General features: G+C 40.5%; 1 protein-coding gene across 4 annotated transcripts in view; it reads right to left on the reverse strand.

The window, feature by feature from the left end:
• The window catches only part of LOC123973866 (ephrin type-A receptor 6-like), a 142,479-nt gene that overhangs the window by 75,426 nt on the left and 44,105 nt on the right, over positions 1-22,948 (reverse strand). For all 4 annotated transcript variants that reach the window (XM_046054224.1, XM_046054222.1, XM_046054221.1 and 1 more), the window contains exons 2-3: positions 14,871-15,026; positions 10,106-10,441 (exon numbers count right to left, since the gene is read on the reverse strand). In XM_046054224.1, the coding sequence (XP_045910180.1) occupies positions 10,106-10,441; positions 14,871-15,026 (492 nt within the window). The remainder of the gene's footprint in view (positions 1-10,105; positions 10,442-14,870; positions 15,027-22,948) is intronic.

The raw sequence follows: 22,948 nt of genomic DNA on the forward strand, positions 1-22,948 counted from the left end.
TGTGGAAAAATAGAAGCTATAATGGGGACACATTTGTTTTACCAGCACTCATAAAAGAACAAAATTACAAGTGGTAACTACTGGTTGCAGTGAGAAAAGTTCTGTAGTGCAGGGATTGTCAGATGCTACAACATAATTTCAGGAAAGATTACCACTGGACATGGTATTTATGGAGAAAGTGATGTTTCAACAACTGTCATTTTCCACAACAACTGTGTCCACATTTGAGGCCCAATGTCTCAGGTGAAACCCCCCCCAAATAAAGACTCTATAGACAAACAGAACTATTTACATTTTTCATCATCTATATTCGTTTAACTATCTTGACACATTCACTCACTGAAGGTCGCTTCCATGTTGCAGTAGATTTCTAAATACTCTCGCTCTATGCGGATAAGCGCTCTCTCATACCAGCTTTAATTTTGTGGATGGTGGCATAATATCCTTGCGGATGCACAATTTCTACATCTGCCTTCAGGTGAGTGAAACAAATGATATGGACACTTGCCGTCACTGCCAAGCCAAAGAGCGGCACTCCTCTCGCCAGCTCCTCCCACGTTACTCCATATCATCATGCAGATCCGAGATTGTTAGTTTTACCCACCGGCTTTTCATCTACAAACGACTGTCTGATTAGAGTCTCTCAAGTTGCTGGAAGAGTGTTCTGATGCATCGTTGCAACTGAGAACTCGATCTGTCTCTGATTGCTTTCAGTGACATACACAATTACCCAGCTGCTTCCTGTGATTAAAGCAACTCTCCTGTTTCTAGGCCATTTCCTCCTTCTCTTCCTCTTCGTCCTCCTCCTTTGCCTCTTACTGCAGTCATCCACCTGTCCACCCTCTCTCACAACTTTTTCCAAGATTGCATTATGAAATCCAGCTATTACTTCTGAAATCCCCTGTCCATATGCTGCATACGCACATACATGATGTCTGTAACCACACACCTACATGAACACACACACACACACACACACACACACTCGCACGCAAACACGCATTACACACTGTTGAATATGTCAGCTTACACCCTCATTTACTTTACAAAATCTTAATACACTTGTATAGCAAACACACACACACACACACACACACACACACATTGTCTAAAAACAAAAAAAGCTGACGTAATCTGAACTTTCAAGGCCACTAACTTCAAGATGTTTTTGAGTTTTGAGACAAAAACTTACAAAACTATGTATCTGAGTGTCTTTAAACAAGCACAGTTACCCTTGATTTGAACCTTCCTTGGATAATTATGACACAGACTAAAACAATCAAAGGTTTTCTTATTTATTAAGTTTGAGTGTGAAACTTTAAAAACTATCCATCCATCGTCAGCTGCTTATCCTGCGTACAGGGACGCGGGGGGCTGGAGCCAATCCCAGCTTACATTGGGCGAAAGGCAGGGTATACCCTGGACAGGTTGCCAGTCCAACTTTAAAAACTATGTATATTTTAATTGTGAATAAGTACAAAATGGGTCTGTCTGGACTCTCTAAGTATAAAAAAAATTACTTAAGAAATGAAGGTCAATCTATTGGCAGGAGTTGGTAGCTCGGCTTCATGCCCAATCAATACAGATTTGCTGTATTGCTGGCTGTTACATTCAAATCATGATCAATGCTGAATCACAAATTGGCTTAACTTAAGTGGGATGATCTGTGGCCAGAAAAGTAGAGACCTCTGTACAATGAAAAGTAATGCATATTGATGCACATGTTATATTCAAACACAATATTTGTTTTTTGTTTCAAAGAGGTGTTGATCCATCTGTGTGCAGGTGCTGTCTTTTATTGCATCTTATTGAAATGTCTTTCCACTTTTAAGCATTGGAGGGAGAAGTCAATATGGATGAAAACCACTCCAAAATCTGCAAGACCCCGTTGTAACTAGGGTGACACAATGAGCATGCGGAAAGTAGTTGGAGAGATCAGATACTATACCAGATACTTCTGTTTCAGTAATGAGTATATTTTAGTGATAATAAATGAAGTTAGATGAGACACATAACTCTCAATTAGTTGGGTAGTAAATTCACTTAAATTGTTTATAGCTCAAAACTGCATTAAGGCAAGCAAGTTTTAGTTTTTACAGTGCACACATACGCAAGTGTGCAGATATCTCTGTGTGCCTGCATCTTCCTCCGCACTCTCTTTATCCTCTGCTCACATTTCTTGTCAGATAATTTACCCTGTTTTTCATTCTGCCACCCTCTTCTTTGCTCTTTCGATCCCCTCCTCACTCAATCATCTCCTCATACTCTGCCTCTCATTTTCTATCTTCTTTCACGCTCTTCTTTACCTTTGTCACTTCATCCGTCTCTGTCGCGCTCTTCTCCTGTTCTCCACATTCATAACACCTCCATCTTTCTCTTTCTTTCCCTAAGCCTGTCTCTCTCTCTCTTCCTCTCTATTTACCTCTCAGGTTTACTCATTTCACTTCTCTCTTCACTTAACCTTCCACATTCTCATCCTGCTGTCACTTGTCCTTCTTCTGTTTTTTTTCTTTTCCTCCTGACCCAGTCACCTACTTAGGAAAGGCACCCTGGGTTCCCTTGAGTGAGGCAGCACTTGGGCAGGTACACCTCTTGTCTGATGTTTCAGAGAATACAGCTTGTTACTGCTGAATACAGCTGAAAATGCAGATTGTTGACCAGAATTTTTTGGATGCATGTGGGAAGCAATTGAGTAGTGACCCTATTGCTGACCCTATTGAGTAGTGACAATTTGGTAGTGACCCTAAATTTCTTCCAACAGTGCAGATTGAAAATAATTCTGCTTTTTAGAGCTATGTGCATGTGAAACTTCAACGCTGGGAAGGATGAGGTGATTTTTTTCCTCCCCAGAGTGCTGAGGTGCAGCTTACGGGAGGTAGTGTTCTCTCCTGTTTCCACCTGCTGTTGATGGCCTTCAGAGTTGCTACTAGCTGATAAAAAAAGACCATTGTGGCAGATGTAAACCTCCCTGTCCTTAAGCTGACTGTAAACTCATAAGTCAGCCAGATCACGGCAATACCACGTTCTTGGTGCTGACTTCAAGAACTGCAAATGCGCACATAATTTCCCCTGACTCTTTTTCTCTTTCTCCAAATATGAGGGGATTTACTCCGGGCCAAGACACTCCCCTGCTGTTAATCCTTATGCTTTATAATTCTCCACACCCAGCCTCAGTGCATGTGTATGTGTTACAAAGATTGATGCTTGTGCATACATCAGATGAGCTTCACTGTATGAATCACAAAATATTGAAAAGGTTATGCCTGACAGGAAATTATGACAGGCCTTAGCTTCTCTACACAACCCATGAATGTGTACAGTACTGGTGTGTGTGTGTGTGTGTGTGTTTCGCAAAGCAGCCCTTCATAGCCACAACAAATTATATACTTTGGCACAAAGCATTTACCAAAAGGGCCATCTGCATTTTAATGACTAGTCTAATTTATCTAGTGTACATTATTAAAGGAGACTCTCGATATTCCTCACAACACAAAATTCACATGGCTGTCTCATTTCTGCTGACGGCAACGCTATGCTAATGGTGTTCGAATTTTCTGTGCACCTTTCCAAACAAGCCCATCACAGAGTGGTTTAGGTGGATGTTTTTTAGGGACGCATATGTGCAAAACTATTTGTATGTATGCGCATCACTGCAGTCGCAGAAAATCTGATCACTGCAGCATACTAGTTTTCCTTTTCTTATTGAGTGAATATGCTGACCTTACGCACACTTTTAATCTTTTCAAAAATCACTGCAGTTTCTACATTGCTGACAATGTGACAAAATGCAACAATGTGCCTGGCTGGTGGACCTGATCCCTCTTCCAGTCATGTTGTAGCTGCTGTTAGTAGTGTTTGCAGGAGTGCAACATATTATAGAATACATGTTCTGTTGGGAATGATTCAGATAAAATACCGAAGGTCCAACCAGCCACAGTTCAGTGACAAGCCAACTCCAATTTGAGACAGTTCAAGGAGGAAACTTCACTGAAGATGAGGCCACATTACTTGTTGAGATGGATGACTTTTGCAGTACATTTATTTCACAAAAGCAACAAATGATATGCAAGTTTTTTCCCCCTCAAAGTCAGATTTATTGCTGGCAGGATAAACCCCTTTGAGACACATCATTTAATTTTCACACATACATCAAAAAAAGACAAGAGCTAAAGTTTAAATGTCAGACTTCCTGTCCTAATCTGTAAATAATTAGACAAGACGAGATTTTACCACTATTTTTAAGAAATCTTTAATGCTGAATTATATGACTATTATATGTTGAGCATTAAACACTTTATTTCCTGCATTCTGATGAATTTTTCTGCACCAGTTTATGGTGATTTGTTTTTGTTACGTCCCGTAAGGTCCTGTGTTAGGGTTAGTTCTGGCGTGTGTGCTGTGCTGTGCCGTGTTGTGCTGCTGCGATCTACTGTGGAAAGCCGCGGGCAGTGTTGGGGACGGTGAGGTGTGGCGGACGGGAAGACCAGCTCCTGCGGTTGCGGCCGCTGTGTCTGTGTGCCTCCCGCCGGTGTCCTTCTGCGTCAAGGTGCAGGTTATATGGTCTTGGTCCCGGTCGGACTCCGGTGAACCAGACCAACCAGTGATAGACTGTTTCGTTTTGATGGTGGGGTATTTTACAGGTGGGCTCTCGCCACAGACAATGGATTATTGTGTAAGCTACTAATCTTGTCTCTTTTTGTTACTTCACAGATGCCTCCCATAACTTTTGTTGTGATTATTAAAATCCCTTATTTTTGCCTATGGGTTATTTTAGTTGTTCCCTAACCATCTCCGTTTTGCTTTCTGATTATAATAAATTTCTGTTAAAACTTGAACCTGTGTCACCTGCTTGACTTTCCACCCCGGGAACGGGAATTCAAATTGCTGTTAGTTCCACATCCCCTGGATACCGGGACGTAACAATTTATATAAAGAGAAACACAAAATTCAGGTGGCAGGTGCCTAACTATAACATAATATAAGTCAGTGCAGCTCTCACTCATTCTTTGCTGCTATCAGATCTGTTTCACCTGTAGATCAAGTTATTTAATATCATCCCTGCTGATTCATGATTTAGTCTTCCCTTCTCTTCGTGTCTTTCTTTGGGGAAGTAACCTCTTTAAATGTGATTGTGGCACCTTTTAATTTAGTTATAAACTCCTGGACAGCAGATTTTCTGCTCATAGTCAAAACTTTCTGCACATTCAGAATCTCTCCCACATAGGCTATCTGTGTTCTCTGACATGTCCAGAGAAAAGGAATAGAATATTACCAGACTAACATCACCATTTAATAAGAAGTCTACTTGCCTTTTACTCTGCTGTGCATTATGTTATTGATCTGCTGGTAGTAACGTCATCACCTTCAGATCGTTTGAGCATCGCAGTTTGGGACTGCATGTTGCATGTGAAACTGAAAGTAAATGACTGTTTATGTTGCAAAGCTCTTCCAGCTACGTTACCATTCCTCACAGATGTCTGGACCATTGATTGTATATAAAATGGTCTGGACTCACAGCGTGAGCGAGTTCAGCTGATTACTATCACAGGTACCCCGGTGTCAAGTGAAGTTGAAATGTATCTTATCAGTTATACATTTGTATTTCACTGCGTCAGAATATTAATGTGTGGCTTGACAGAATGTGAATGTCATTTGTGTGAGTCTTGCAAGAAAGCTTTTTAGCTGACATAATTTTATCTCACTACTCAATATTAGAACACTCTCAAAGGTGTGTTTCTGCCTATTAATCACAGTACATTTGAAATACTGATTTAATACTTTATGGAAAGGATCTTAAACCGCCGCTGTCTACCTGTCACGAACAACTGAGACTGCACTGTCAAATATTCAGAAATACTTGAAATAAAAACCAGCATCATCAGCAAATTGAATGAGATGATTGAACATTGTACATTTATAGCCTCAAATACCTCCATCAGTTGGCACATCAATGACACTGACCACTGACTCACTGACCAAACGCTAGTTTTAATCAAGGTGATAGAAGTAAAATACATCATCAGGCTAATGGCCACAATCTGCCTCTTCCCTTGAGCATTTTAAACAGCTGCAGCAGGGTATATTAATGTTGAAATGGCTCTTGTGTACAGCTCGGGGACCTGTCCTGACTATGTGCTAAACTAGGCATCCTAATGAAATAAAAAGACTGCATGTAACATTTAGTTATCTGTAAAGGCTAGAGCTGTCCCTTGTGATGCAGAATAATGCATATAATGTGTTTTGGCTGTATGAGAAAATGTATTTCTCCCAGAATCCCACAGTAACACAAGGATGGAGGGAAGGAGAGAAAGAAAGGATGAGAGAAAAAAGATGAAAGAAAAAAACAACCGTGTTTGGAAACAGGAGAGAGACATGGAAGACAAACAACCAACAGAAAAAAGGAGAGAGAATAGTCAAGGGAGGAGAGGAGAGGGAGGAGGAAAACAGAAAACACAGTGTTTGCAAATCACAAATTAAAAGCATAAGCGTTCTACACACCAAACCTTGTCCCAGAGGAAATATGGGCCTTTCAGCATAAAAAACGTTATTTGAAGCAAGTAGGTAGGTATAGTCAACCTCTCCGTGGCCTCCTGCCACATTTACAACAGCAGAGGGATGCAAAACTAAAAATACTAGAGCAACATTAACTGTAATGTCATTCTGAGCTGACTCCAGGCCTGTGTCTCTCTGCACATTACATCAAAGGCTACAGATGACAGCAGTAAAGATTGTGTACTTAACAAAGCAAGCACTCATAGCCCCACAATCCTTTAAATTGGTTATTTTTCAACAATAGTAAATATATACAACTGCTTCTCACAGATTGAAAATATACAGTGCACGCTTATTGGATTATAGTGGTAATGAGCAGGAGTCAGACTCAATGAGTTATGGTTAATTGAATTTATCTGGTTTTCCATCTATATGTGATATGCCGTCAAATATTGCAGAGATGCTCTGAGTAGGTGTGAATGCACCTGTCCTCTAAATCTGAATGCAATTTAATCTTTTTTTTGTGTAGCTACAGTAGATGAATGTGGCAAACAATTACAAAACATAGCATGCCATTAAAAAATATAATTGAAAAACCTCTTTGGGCTTATTCATAAAAAGTACAATTTGGTAAGGAGTGGATGAAGTGTTGGGAAAAAAATGTTAAAAATGAAAAGGTGCCCTGTGGAATTTTCTTGTAAACCAACACAGTTTCTATTTATATTCAGTGTTTCTCACAAAAATTGTGTGAATCCTTCAGGTTTGCATTTGCATCCACGTTTACTTGCTAGCAGCCTTCTTCTTTGCGGCTTTTGCTGGCACAGTGTTGTGTTACTTGGTGCATTACCGCCATTACTCATGGTGAAAGGCAAGGTACTTCTAAAAATATGCAATGATCTCTTCATAGCTCCAGTTAGTTAGAAAAAAATATTTACTTCAGCGTTCATGAGTCATGAAATCAAACATGAAATGCTCTTGTCATATGGTCGTGCAATCCCTGCCAAATATAATACTAAAGTAAAGGCAAGTAAAAGTGTTCCCTGGCTCACGGCCTAATTTCCATAATATCTTACTATAATCTAGTATTTCATTTATTCTGCTAGCATATGGGCTGAATGATGTAGATGTAGCAAGGTATTTGTGTTCACCCCCTAACCATATAAAGCCATACCAGGGTCAGCCTTATTATGGACTGAACTAGTCTGTATAAATCAATCAAATCAAAATACATCAAAATCCAATGTGATGGACATATCTCTGTATCATATATGTACAGATGAGGGATACATTCATACACATGTATGGATACCTCACCAGAGCATATAGCGCTTATACAGATAATTCAAGATCAACATGTGTGATAATTTATTCATGTATCATTATTAGACTGTGTGATGTCAGCGTTCATTTCATTTTATCACCATACATAAATGTATGGCAGCAGTGCCAAGTGATTAGAGGATTATAAGAGTGGTGTGAAAGTGCCAGAAAAGATTAATAAGGAATAAGCTATAAGAAGTTATACCTACCGCTCATTAAAATTCTTGTGTAACTGCAGTGAAAATATCCTTCCTGATCTTTTGCTACTTCCTTCACTGCCTTGTCCTCCTGATCTATGTTTGTACCCGGTGATTTTTCAGACTATTGTATTATGTGTGGTCAGTGTGTTATGGTTCAGCAGCCTGCACTACGAAGCAGGATCTGAGGTTTGTGAGGTAACTTACAGATTAACCCTGGGTTTTCAGTCCTATGATGGTGGTTCACTTCTTACTGGGGTACATCGCTGCATGGTAACATGGTAACATAACCTGCTCTGGAGCACCATGTTCAAGGTAAGAGATCAGTGCTATAATAAGAAACCGCCTTCTGACCAGTCAGTTCTCTTGGAAAATAGCAGAAGATCCTATTAGTGATGCAGAGATGCTTTTGTATACTGATATTATTTTACAGCACAGCCTGATTGAAGCACTGAAGCCTTGTACTTGTACTTTTAAGATATGAAAGTAAGCATACATACACATTATTTGCTATTTCTCACAGCTGTGAAAAGAAATTGTTTAATTTTTTTTTTTAGGTTATTCAGTTTTTAATGTTGATACAAAAAAAAAGGCTAAAATTGATTCATGGATTATGTGGTTAACTTCTTTAAAAGTGTGTGTTTGTAGTATACTTTGCTCTCCGTTAAAAATATGCCACTACCAGTATATACCAGTAGACTTGTCCGTGTTTGCGAGTGGTCATATGCTCCAAATGCTGCCCATTTTATGTGAACACACTCATAGCTGGGAAACCATGGGTTGCCGTGTTGATAACCATTGTTGTGCAGCCGCTTAGCATGATCGCGGTTGTTAGGCTTATTGAAGCCAGATAAGGAAAACATATCCTGGGTATGTTGGACTTGCTTTGTTGTAGAGGCCCCTGGTCCCAATTCAGAGTGACCCTTGTGTCTCTGCTGCTTTCCATGAAACAGGCAGTGGTGGAAGTGTCAGATTGTTTGTTTGTTATCTCTACACTTCATTTTAGCGCTGTGCCAGTGCTGGTGAAAGGCCTTTGTATTTCTTTAAACCAATCATAATCATCTTGGGTGGCGCTAAGCCCAGGATGCAGCGACGGTGCCCTTGCAAAATAGTGTTGGAAGATAGTGGAAGGGGAGGAGAATTTATTATGTAGTAAGAGTGTGTGGTGGCAGTAACATTGGTTTTGTTCTCTTGTATATTGCCTGCCACTACCGCTTTTTTAGGAACATTTCCTTAGTTTACCCTGTTTTGTTTCGGTTGATTTGCTATATTATTCTTTATTTCGCTTTTTGTGCATTTTGGTTTGGTAAGCTTGGTATAGTAGTTTCTTGTTGCATATATATATATATATATATACATATAATCGACATATAAATAATTCTGTGAATTGACCACAGTTTTCTTTGTTACCCATGTTTCCACAATTTGGAAGGCCAAGTGGTGCAAGCGACCGTCCTAAGAGTCGGGGCTTGGCGGAGAAAGGTCTCCCTCACCTGCACTTCACTGCTCCATTAGTGTGTGTGTGTGGTTATTACTTCTTTTGTTGCAGTGTGCGTATGAACAGGGAATAGGTGTGTGTGGTGAGTAACCTTTACCAGGTATCCGTTTTCCCCCACTACAAACGGTGCTCATGAATTATTTACTCATTGTGCATTTGATGTAGTATTTTTATCACTCAATGTTTAATCAATATATATACACAATTATAACAATATTATTTATTGAAATAATTAGTCAATTTTAAATTAACTTAATTAAAAATTAAGTTAATTCCCTTGTATTGCTTGTTGCATATATCTTATTCTAAAATGTTGTATTCTAGGGGGAAGTCCTCGCCTGTGCCTTTCATTGACCCCGAAATGTATGAATCTGTGTTGTTTAACTGGTTTCTTTGGTTTCTTTTCCTATGTGAATTTAGCTTCAAAGTTTGAAAGCTAAATTCAATTGAATTTGGCTTCAAACTTTAAATAGCTTCAAAGTTTGAAGCTAAATTAGGCCTTACCACAGTCCGGCTACATTTGCTTAAGAAAAGAAAGACATAATTTGTAAACTATGATCTGTCACACACTGTGATGGACCAAATAATATATACTCACCACCCTGATCAGTGCTGACGGTGATGATGGCTACCTGGCGAGGGAAGGAGCTCATGTCTGACACACCATTGAGGGACTCAATCTCAAAGGTGTAGTTGGCGTGTGCTGAGAAGTCCATGACAGTTACAGTGGCGTTGGTCAGGCCTAATGGTCGGGGCAGAAAACGAAGATCCTCCTCACAGAGCTGGCACTGGTCGGACTCAGGAGCACAGCGCTTGCACTGGACATTGTAGGTGAGATCCCGGCGGCCCCCGGTGTCACTGGGAGGTGACCACTCCAGCATCAGACAGGTGTCATTGATGTTAAACAACAAGTTGCGGGGAGGAGATGGAGGGCCTGTAATTAGGAGGAAAAAATTAACAAGATATATCAGTTATAAGATCACTTTAAATCATTTTAGGTATAATTATTTTATGTTAAAAAATGAAGATGCACAATTAGCTGAGTGGGGTTTCAACAATAGATCTTTTCAGGAGCCCTGGTGGCTGGCCATGTTTAGTTGTTGGTCTTGACTTTGAACCAGACAGTAAAGCTTTGTTTAGTGCTTATCCACGTATTGACATAGAGGTAATCAATACAATCTTCAAATGGATTCTGCAGGCAGAAGTGTCATCTCTCACTATACTTTCCATTTAACAGTGCTGGTTTTTGACCCACACGAAGCTTTGTTGAAAGTTCAAGTAGAAATGAACTATTCTTTCACGTTCTGCCTTTATTCCTTTTTGGGTGAATTTCGGCTATTTTTTCACCTTCTAATTTGTCCAATCACTTGTGCCTTCCCATGTCCCTACATTAACAATTCATCAACATATCTCGTTAATGATCTTTGAACCTTCATTCATTGGGTCAGTCCGTCACTGGATGTTCTTTAAAGGTTCAGTGTGTAATATTTTTGAGGATTTATTGACAGAAATCCAATATAATATCTATAACTATGTTTTCAGTGGTGTATAAAGGCCTTACATAATTAACCATTGTGTTTTTATTACCTTAGAATGAGTCATTTTTATTTACACAACCGCGGTCACCCCCTTCTATGGAGGTCGCAGCATTGTGTCATCATGTTTCTACCAAATAGCCGACAACGAACAAACAGCGCTACAGAGCGTGTTTCGTCCTCACGGCGTTCTTCTTCTGCTTGTATAATTCCGACAGTGTAGACGCCCGTCACTACATTAAATGCGTCCATAGAAGAAGAAGAAGAAATAATAATAATAATAATAATGATAATAATAATAATAAACAGTCTCTGAGTAGTCCTCTGGTTTATTTGAAGTAAGAAGAGAAGTGACATTTCAATAAATGAACGAGCACACGTGTTATTTAGCACGAGAGCCAACAGCCTGTGAATCTTTATACCATGAAGCCAGAGGAGTTGGGACAGATGCAGACAGATGACGGCAAAAAATCACGGACATAATTGGTGTGGATTTTCCCAGATGGAAGGCTTTGATGTGGGACATATGTTTTCAAAGCGGAGCTGAAGTTGTCTGTTTTCTGCTGGACAGGTAATTAAGTTAGTCGGACTTTAGCGATGCAAATGAAAGCTGTTGTTTGATAGCTTTAGCTAGAAGCTGGCCATAATCACATACTTGTTTCTCCTGTCCACTTCTGTAAAACATGTAGTTGGATTCATTTCATGTATCCTTGTTTTTCTCCAGCGCTATGGTTTGGCTTTTCTGGTTACATTAGCGAGACAATCAGCTGATCAGTAATTGGCAATAAAAGGTTAGCTTACAGCATGGAAGTGATCAGCCAGCTAAACTTTTACTGCCCTGGTAGAAAAAAATATGTAGTTGGATTGTAATTTCATGTAGTTATCCTGTTATGGCTTTGCAACATGGACATAAATGTCCTTCCTGAGACTAACCGCTGATGAATATTATTGGCAATAAAACGGTCACAGCATGGAAGCTCAGATCAGCAGCTAAACTCCTGTTGAATACTGCCCTGGTGGAAAACATATATTTATTTTACTGTGTGCCTATCAAGTGACCAATACTGAAAACTTTCTGAATTTTCATTAAAAAAAATGTTTTTTATTTGGGATAGTGCTTTGCCACTATGCACACAAATGTGTAATTTGTACTTTCACATGCTAAATGCCAATTAAAACGTTGCACCGTTTTACCACAAGCTGAAATTATGGCAATCAATACTACTTTGTGTTTCTGTTGACATTTTGGTAAGATTTGCAGATTGCTTATCTAATTAATTAAGCAAAGCGAGAGGAGCCTTGATCCTCACCTGACAGTGCATTTGTAAACTTCATGTATTATATGGTTTATAATGGACTGTGGTGCAGAAACATTGAGGCTTACATTGTGCTGTTATCTGTCAGTGGTCATACTTGATAGGGGGTGCAATTCGCAACTCTCACCACTAGATGCCACTAAAACATGTCACTGAAATTCAAAATTCAAATCAACCACCAGCTGACTTTAGTCAACCATCACCACTTTCTAGATTCCATGGGATCCTGTCTTCATATGGGCCCACATATAATAAAGATGCTTCATATCCGTGGAGTCTAATCGCTAAGCTCTTTTTCTGTTGCTAACCTAAATAAATTTGTTAATACGTTTGCAATTGTTCTCTCATTGAACTGCAGACAATGAGTGTTTTTTAATGTGCAAAAGGTTGCAAAAATGAACTTGACTGATTGAGCTAGATTTTGACACATTTAATGGGCAGTATTAACAGATAACATATATAATATAACAGATACAATAGTATGCATACTGAGCTCTGCACATATATTAACACAGTCTGGTAATCTATCCCCCCAAAATAGATTTATTTCACACAGGTACATTTCGGTATAAAATTGTTAGAATGAAATATCGCACATCACTGCTGTATCACATAACTCTTCATAATGCATTCCTCTCTCGTGCAGTAAACATTGTAAGTTACTTCAGCTCCATCGCATTTCACATTGTTGAGATATTTTTGTGGTCTCTGGGATGTGTGTGTTTGTGTGTCAGGGTAAGTATTGTGCTATAGCAGGCAGCCAGCTGTCAACAGGGTGGAGTTAAAAGGCCTAAGGGATTTGAACACTCCCGTCCTGCCAAGCTCACTGTCTGCCCAGACAATGGGATGTTTCCCTCTCCTTCACCATCCCTCCATCCCTCTCTCTCCCTACCTTTGCTAAAAATCTCAGCAGACAGGAAAGCTCCTCCTACTCCTACTCTGTCAGCGTTTGTCCATTCTCTCTCTCTTTATCTCCTGCTGCCTCTATCAACCATTATCTCACCTCCTCTATTCTCTCCATCGAGGAGAATCCACCCACCTCCCCTCCTGCAGAACAACCCCACTGTCATCAATCAGCTCCTATTCTCCTCTAGGGGGAGATTGGTATCAGCACCCTCCTTCCTTTCTCTCTTCACTGTCTCCTCCATCCAGCCTTTACACTCTCTCTAACTCTCTCCCCTCGTGCAACATCTTCTCTTCCTTGCTCTCCACCTTTGTCTTCCTCTCAGGAGACTTTAATCTCCATTTCTATTTTTTTTTTTAACTAGACATCAAACAAATAGTTTATGCTCTGGCCTACAAGCTCCTGATTAAAATGCATTATATGTGTAAACAGAGAACTCACAGCTTGTTAGAATAGATGTGGTAGTCTACTCCTTTTAGTCTGCTAGGTTGTCACACCCCCACAAGCCTTTATACACAGTGTTTGTTTGTACTGGGAGCAAAAGTGGCCTTGGTGATTTAGTATGTGATTTTGCCTGGAAAATTTAATCCAACAACAAACAACAACTGTTGGAGAGCCCTTGAAAAAGGCACTAAAACCTGTCTGATTTGTCTAAAATCGGCATTGATTTTCTTTTTTCATATTTTACTTAGACAATCTCCAAAAAACAAGACAAATAACTCAGCTAAATTTAGAGTAGAGCTGTGACTTTTTGCTGGTGTCATATGCAAATACTGTTAATTTAGATGGTATGAATGTGGTTATTGGTCAAATGTCTTCATATTAGTAAATTTACATTCAAAAAGAGTTGAACAAGCTAGATCTTGAAATTAAACTAATTTTGTTAAAACAGTTGTCATCATGTTATTTTGTGGTTGGCATATCAATACTTCCTTGAATTTTTATAGCTTTCCAATAGTAAGAGACCCTTGTTGCTCTGGAAAGATTTCAGGCATACATGTATTGTATGGATGGATTACTATGAGCAGATCTCCATTGTAAACAGTGCGTCTCGCAGGGAACTGTAAACTCACAGCTTCTCCACAATGACATGGTTTCGTCTTGCCATAAAAGACAAATACTCTCTTCCACCCTGTAGAGCTCTCAGACGTGGCCCCCGTCTATCTCAGTGACAGCTAAATGGCTTTTTAATTAAAGGAGAATTAGTCTGGTTAAACTGTAATTTAATGCAAATATGAAGTCGTAATGACAGTCAGTGAATCATCAATGAAGATGAGGCAGCTGAACAAAGGCCATGTAATTCATCCAGGGACTCTCTAATGTACAGTTTCTCACCCGATAAGTCCCGGAGACGAGACTGGGCAGCAAATTTCGAGCGACCACGGGAGTAATCCACCAGGTCTAGAGACAAAGCAATAACTTACCCAGACTTCCAAGAACACACAAGTATTGAAATCTGTAATGTGAATTCACAATTGACACAGTTTCAGCGATAGCACTGTGGTTCAAAGGACTCCCATGACTCCGATCACATTAAAAAAGGGTACATCTATGTGGTTATATGTCTAATGGGTAATAGACACAAGCCCTGTTTGCTGGTATACTCACGTGTACAAGCCATAGTTGGAGGATCTTTCTCAGCCCTGAAGAAACCCTTCTCACAGCGGCAGATAGCAGCCCCTTCGCCATAGCTGAAACTATGAGGAGGGCACTTTGAACACTTGATGTTTCCAGCATATGCCTTGTAGAAGCCTGGGTGGCATGCTGGGGGGAGACAGACAGACAATATGGTAGGATATGAGAATAAATTATGTTATGGGCTCATAGTCAAAAATATCATATGCCATCATAATGTTTGTAGTCCCTCCATGCTATACACACAGAACTTAACAGAAAATTCAATTCAATTCAATATAAAATAAATAAAATATAACAATATATATAAATGTATACACCCAGAAAATAATTATGCAGTGCATTTTTTAAATTTGCATCTGGAAAAATGTAAACAGCAGTAACATGATAGTGATAGTAATATGGTTTTCATCTTCACAGAAGAAGTTAGACATTTGGAAACAGTGTCCACTTTGACTGTGATTGAGCACCAAGCACCATTGTTGGAAAAACAAAGTACACCTCCTCTCATCTTGCTGCAGTCTTGTGATCTGTCAGCTCGGTTTGTCAACAATCAACATGAATTTATGCTAACTATGTCTGGTCAGAAATTCATACCCCAGATCATTAAAGGCTCATGAGAACAGATTCGTGAAAATCAGATTTTCTTTTCAAATATGGAAATCGATGCAGTGATTTTTGCTAAAATATAATAAGACATCTGCTCTGGTTTTGGGAACTTTAACTGTGCCTATTACAAAGTATGATTTTCATTTTACATGAAAACAAAATGGCTTAATGGACACACAAACAAATCTTCACGACATTTTTTGATAAAACTGTGTTTTTGAGAATTAATTAATTTTTCTCAACTGGATTCAAAACACACATTTCTCCCACTCCCTTCTTGAATTAGAAAAAAGGGTTAACCCTGAGGATACTGATAGTCACAGCTTCATGAGAGCTAATTTATATTTCCTGCTGGTGCATAACTCTCAATGAATAATTAAAACTTATGGAAGTGTGATGACAACAAAAATATTTGGCCGAAAACAAATTAATACATACAAATATATCACATGTTACACTGGTTTTTGCACATAGATGTTTGTTGTAATTATTTAGACTCCTGGAGTGTTTTACCTTTACTGTAGTTCACTTTGTTGATCCATATAAAAACCCAATAGAATATTTGAGGGGATGTTTTAAAAATCAACTGTGGAGGTAAAGGTGGAGGTTTTCAAACTTCAAACTGACTTCAATAGAAAAACATCATGGGGTCAGAGAAAAGTTTTAGAGTTAGAAAGAAACCACAATTCTAATATAATTACATATAACTTAAGTTAAGCAATGCAAATATGTAATATCTGTCATAAACATGTTGTTAATGTTTATTCCTCAAAAACAGCATAGTTCAACTCACTGGGGGAAGCCCTGTACTGTTTTTTAACTCTGAAAGGTCGGTGTAGGATATTTAACAGAACAGTCTGAGTGGTTGAGGTGGATGGGTGGGCAAGAAACTGGAATTTTAACCACGTGGACCCTGGCACCTATTTCCAGGAAAAACACCTAAAATAACATACCCAAAATAAATCAGTAATATCTCCTCAACAATTAGGCCTAGATGCATAATTCTGGTCTCCTTTGAGAGGTCAGAAGCTAAGGAATATAAATCCATTGTACATTAACATATTTATTTTACCATTACAGACTACATGGAGATAAAATACAGAAGAAATATGATATTTTCATCCTCGCCTGCAAAATAAAGCTATATTTTAAAGCAATAAACCATCAAAAACCATCATAAGGTGGATTATAATGCACCTGAATATCTTCTAATACACCTGGAATACAACTGTAACTGTAAAATTGATGAAAGAAACTGATAAAAATATACCAGACGAATGTCCATGTTTTGTCCATATTTACTGTTTATATGTATATGTGTTTTATTGTGAGTTATCCTCAAAACTTTATTTCTCTCCATATAACCACGTTCCAAATAACATAACACTTCCAAAACATTGAAATATTGATAAAAACAGTCAATATATATGACCAATAGCACTGCCATGCTTTACAGGCGACAGCTTGAGAACAGAACATCCTACAGGCTGTAAGTGGGCTCTTTCTCTTCATATTGAAGAGACAAATCTATTGACATCTTACATGTCTGTGTAGCTCCTACGGGCCGCCAGCAGAGGCCATTAAAGACTGCCTCCACCAAAGCAAACTCTTCTTCTCTACTTCAATCCCATCAACAGAAACGAAGCCGACCTTACCAAGATGGCGGCCCGCCAGACGGTCTCTTTTGACACAAAGGACCGTTGTTTTTGGATGGAAAACAGCTAGAACAGCGAATATCGATCACATCCCCTGTATCGGGGAAGTCCGTTTTAACCAGGAGACAGGTGTTTGTTTCCTGTGTGTTTTCATTTAAGTTACGTAGGTTGCATAAGTTACACAAGTAACTTAACTTACGTAAGTTAAGTCATGTAAGTGCTGTGTTTTAACTCAAACCATGATCTTTTCCTAAACCTAACCAAGTAGCTGGCTGACTGGGACTTACTCCTCAGTGGGTTTGTGTTTGCTTGTGTTTGGGTTAGTCTTAAGGCAGCTAACTAGCCAACAGATATACACTTTTGTCAGATCTAGACCTCCCTTTTAAGCTTCACCTTAAGAGAGTGGGAAATATGTATATCAGTTACCTTTAAGAGATGAGAGTTGTATATCAAGAATAAACAAAAAACAAAATAAAATGAAGTGGCTCTTCAGTAAGTAGCAGATAACAAAACACAGACCTGTTGTGGCCATCAGATGGCCGATTAAAGCGGTAGTAAGTGATTGTAATCACTTTTTGTTAAATTCAGCAAATATTTTCTCACTGTTTTCTCTCTCTCTCTTTGTGTTTACTCTGAACTAAAATGTAGTTTTCCTACACAGCCCTTGCTCACCAACAATTAGTGCTGATGCAAAGGAGTGACGGGGTGAGAGGGGCAGTGGGAAAGAGAGTTCTGTACACCTGCACATTCGAACGTGCATGACTTCAGGCACCGGGAAGAAGCAGAGATGGCCAAGAAACAGCCAAAGAGGAAAAGGTTTAATGAAGATAAACAGACAAAAAAGTTATGACTTGGTAAGGGTGAAGGTGTTGTCACCTGGGAAGTCTCAAGACTCCCTTAAAAATCACAATTTTTTTGAGTTGCTGGGTTAGGGTAAACACTATCTACAACTAATTTTTTAATAATTGAGCCATCTTGTAAATTTAGCTTTGTTATTCTTTCCTTGTGTATGTATGTATTGTATATGCCTTGTTAACAGCAGATGCAATCAGCTGCCCATATGAGTGCAGCGCACACCGTTGCACACGCAGTTATTTCTTCCCACCTGAATTGATTTAATTTTTCTCACAGTGCATCTCTTTGCACTTAAATGACACTAAATAGAAGGTGTAATTAGTAACTAGAGTCTATATTTTATTTGTTAGATAATATATAAAAACAACAATCTGTATCAGAGTCACAAACGCTTCATTAAAAGTATGGTCTGTGTGGGAAGTACATTCAATAAAATTGTCCAGCAGCAATGGACAAACTTTAAGTATAACACTAAAGCTGTCTGATGGCAGCTTCAATACCCACTGCTCTTCCTGGTGGATAGATAAAGCACTGCAACTGGTTTGCAGTAGAGGTGCGGTGCCAAGTTCACTACATCATCAAGGAGGGTCACATTCCAGCCAAGGACCCAGCAGGAAACCAGTGAGGATCGGCCACGAATGAATGTAGCTTAGCTTAACACGAGGTCAAATATTTAGAGGTAATGTCCAATAGATCTTTTTCAAATAGTACATTTTGACATGTCACAAGCGTAAATAATAAACTTATTGAATGGCTGAATTCCATTTAGCTACTTCAGTTTCGACTTACTGAGACAGTTGAATGGAACAAAGCCATTGTTAATGTTATTCCAAAATCCTGTGCTTCTACTACTATGACAAGTCATAATATCTGCTGTGAACAATTCAAAATATCATAAACACTGTCTCTGCACTCAGAGAACCTTGTTCAAAGTTAGAAGAAACATCAGTTCTATCTCACACAGGCTCCGCCCTCTACAGGACTCTATGGGTACTACCTCCTCCAATCACACACACGCACTTGCCTACTGACATTTTTAATGTGCATGTGACGTTTAAATAGCCGTGTCCCTACTGCCTCAGCATCCTTTTTTCTTCAGCATGCTCACTGTTCATCACCTCCATGGATGGCTTCACCACTTCTAGAAATTCATCTTTGCACCCGGGCGAGGGGATGCCAGCTGACCTGTGGCTGGGGAAGGGAGCAACTGGCAAAGTGACTGGTTATGGAGGGAGAGAGGTCGGCGGATGCTGCCACATCCCCCCGTCTCGTGTTCAAGAAATTGTTTACATTGTTTTACATGTGCTGCCTGTGTATTCTACGGTAAGGCTTTTCAGAATGTGGAAACATGTTAAATTACATTACTCAAAGGGCTAACTTCTCTCCTCAAAGAGACAACACCTCGGGTGAGGCTAAGGGCTCGCCCTGCTGCCTCATGTTCACAAAGTCACTGTTCTAAAACATGTGCTGCTTGTGTACACTGTGGTGATGCTATGAATGTTAAACTGTTTATTAAAACACATTACATTCTTAAAAGTGCTAATTCCCCACACTGCATAATGGTCCTCTTCCACGACGTGACAGCTGAGAAACAAGCTGCTCTTACCGTGGAAACGGCACAACTCTGTAACACTGTAACTCTGCATTTCCAGCGCGCTAGTTGAGGACTTCAACGGGCGCGTTGCTAGTTCACCAGCAGTGAAATTGTGTTACATAAACAGACACGCCGCCCTGCCGATATTTCTTTTGCCTAGCGGTCACAGCGCTACTAGGCTAGTCCGCTATAGCCGGAGAGAGACAAACAAGGCCATGTGGCTTCTATTCTAGTGGGATGAAAGAGATCCCTTGCTGCTTCGGTTGGTTTTGTTTCCTCCATGAGCAGCTCGTAGCGCCGTTTTGCAGCAGGTGAATGTGTCCACCCTGTCGTTGACTCACATGGAAGCTGTGAGCTTGAGGCTGACGTCGACACCAGGGATGCGCCTACCACAATCACAGCGGCTGTGGTGCGTTCAAGGACATCACGGCCCGCTCTGCCAAAAAGACGAGAGGCTTCTGAGCCACCATGGATCTCCGCCACCTGAACCAGCATAATGGACAAAAGGCATTTCCACATGCTGACGATCAAGAACCTGCTGGAGCTGGCGCAGCCCGGCAACTCCCGGTGGTCCACAGGCTGCAGGGGACAGCTGTGACATGCTGGTGTTGGACAAGACTCTCCAAGTTTGGTTCCTGAAAGGGAGAGGCAGACACAGACTGGTCTATCCGCTGAGGTTGTACAGACCATCAAAGCAGTGGGCAGTCTCCGCCACGTCTTGCTCTAAAGCTAAGTGGTTGGGCTTTTAATGCTGATGCATTGAGAGGGAGACGGATCCTTCTACCTGTTCGGTGGAATCTATTTTCTCTTTCCTGCAAGGTCTGATGGAGAAGGGGCTGTCGCAATCAACCATCAAGGTATAGACAGCAGCTATCTCTCCTGTCACAAGGGTTTTGGTTACAGAACATTCCTCACCCACCCTTTCATGATACTCTTTCTGGACGGTGTGAGAAGACCAGTGACGTGTGTCTCGGCACCTCCAAGGTCTATGAGCCCCTGGAGCAGTCCTCATTAAGAATGCTATCTCTCAAACAGCCTTGCTGCTAGCTCTCACCTCTGCTAGGAAGGTGAGTGAGCTGTGTGACCTGTTAGTTCAAAACCAGCTGCATGCTTCTTTGTGGTGACCACAGTGCAGCCAGATTGAGACAAAACCCCTCCTTCGTTCTTAAGAACATAGGAGCATGTTCAGGTCCAGGACAATAAATCTGGATACCTTCTACCCCCTACCCCACTTAGGGTACAGGGAGGTAAGATTGCATCTGCTGTGTCCGGTGTGTGCTCTAACTTCCTATGTAGAGCACACAGCCCCCATTGACGCACTGGTCAGCTGTTCGTCTGTTTCAGTGATGGTATTCAGTTGGTAAGACCATGTCCAAGAAGAGCCTGGCCAGCTAGCTTTGTAAGTGAATCTCCCAAGCCTGTACACGGGCAGGAACAGACCCACCCTCAGCGGTGCATGCACATTCCACTCAAAGTGTGGAAGTGTCTACGACCCTTTTCAACGGGGTGGGAGTCGAAGAGATCTGCACAATAGCATTTTGGCCCTTACCGTGTCCGTTTGTGCATTTCTATCTCACGGATATGTCGGGCTCCATCGCTGATCCTGTTCGCAAAGTGCGACCTAGGATCATTAAGTGAAGATCCGGTGACTACAGGGTGTGGAGGGGGAACATACACTGGCGGTGCCTGACTTTCCAGTGAGAAGTCAGGGCAGCCAAGCCCCTATCGGTCCGGTGACCTTCTCAGGGGTGGCCCACCATTCTGTCACTAAGGTGATGGTGGTCAGGGCTTTGGCCAGCCTGTGGCCGATCAGGTTGGTGTGGTAGACTGGCTTGTTGCGGCTTGTTCGGACAGTCATTGGTCTCCACCCACTGTATCCATAGAGTCCAGTAGAGGGCGGAGCTTGTGTGAGATAGAACAAAGGTTACAATATGGTAACCCTAGTTTTATAAGCACAGGCGAAGCCCTCTACCGATGAGCCCTGTCGCTCTGACATCGTTTGCTGAAGAGGCGGTCGGATGCTGAGGCAGTAGGGACACTGCTATTTATACATCACGCACATATCAGTAGCGACGTCCTATTGATCAGCTACGTGCACAATAAAAATTTCGGTGGGCAAGTACGTGTGTGTGATTGGAAGAGGTAGTACCTATGCAGTCCAGTAGAGGGCTCCACCTGTGCTTAGAGAACTAGGGTTACCACATCGTAACCCTCGTTTTATCTATTCAGCTTAGTCACTAAGAATAAAAAAGTCACTTGCATATGTCTAAAGCTGTAACTCCCTGTATTATTTCCTAACAGAGACAGGGGTTTTTAAAGTCCTTGGTTTGGTGCATGAAAAATGTTGCCAAAATGAGTCTGTTGTTGTTGTTCGAATCCAGCACTGACTGCTGAACTTCTTCCAGGAGCACTGTGTATGAAAGCATGTAATGAAGAGGCTTTCTGTTGGTTTCACATTCACACAAAACACATGCATTACTATCAAACCCAAGTTTTTTTGTATTTAAATTCACAGAATTAACAGAATATGTCAGCCAGGAATGCATGCATTGTTAGTTTTGTACTGTCATAGCATGAAAATGTGTGATGTCTCCTTTCCTAGGCAAAAGCAGATAGCAAACGAAACAGTGAAACTCCTTTTTCTTAACATATTTTCTAAATAAAATCTGTTAAGCAGTCACAAAGTTACTTCTCCAGTAGGTTTGATTGATAAACTATGACTTGTTTATAATGCTTCAGTGTGAAACATAAATTCCGGCATAAACACAACACAACGCAGAAGACAATTTGACTATAAGCTTACAAGAGTGTACATTAGCTAAAGACTGCAACGACCTCTTATTAATATTTTCTCAAACTCCAAAGTGCAAAAGTCTTCTTCCTGGCGAGATTTCCATTGCTGCCAGTTGTCACCAAGCACATCGATTTAACAAGGTAACACAAGCTGAGCCATTTGAAGGGATTCACCTTGAAGCACAGAGTGCCTTTGTGTGTCTCCATTGCTGCCTGTGATAAATGGAGCTGTAGGGAGGACAAGGAAACGCCTGAAACCACGCTTGCTCTGATCAAATAGGGACAATTAGGACAGAGGCAAAGAGGTTAACACACATGCACAGACAGACACACACAGCGGGACAACTTTAATATTGCACAGTTGAAAATGGCCAGGGCTATTGGAATCAGGTATTTTATGATGATAAGACTTGTATTTATCAATGTTCCACTATTTCAAGAGAAAATCAAAGTGTCCTATGAACATTGATAACCATTGATGAAAGGAAGACCGTCAGTGACCACCCCCCCCCCCCCAGTGTCCTATGAACATTGATAACCATTGA

The sequence above is a fragment of the Micropterus dolomieu genome, linkage group LG07 (assembly GCF_021292245.1).
Source record: "Micropterus dolomieu isolate WLL.071019.BEF.003 ecotype Adirondacks linkage group LG07, ASM2129224v1, whole genome shotgun sequence".
NCBI classification, from domain to species: domain Eukaryota; kingdom Metazoa; phylum Chordata; class Actinopteri; order Centrarchiformes; family Centrarchidae; genus Micropterus; species Micropterus dolomieu.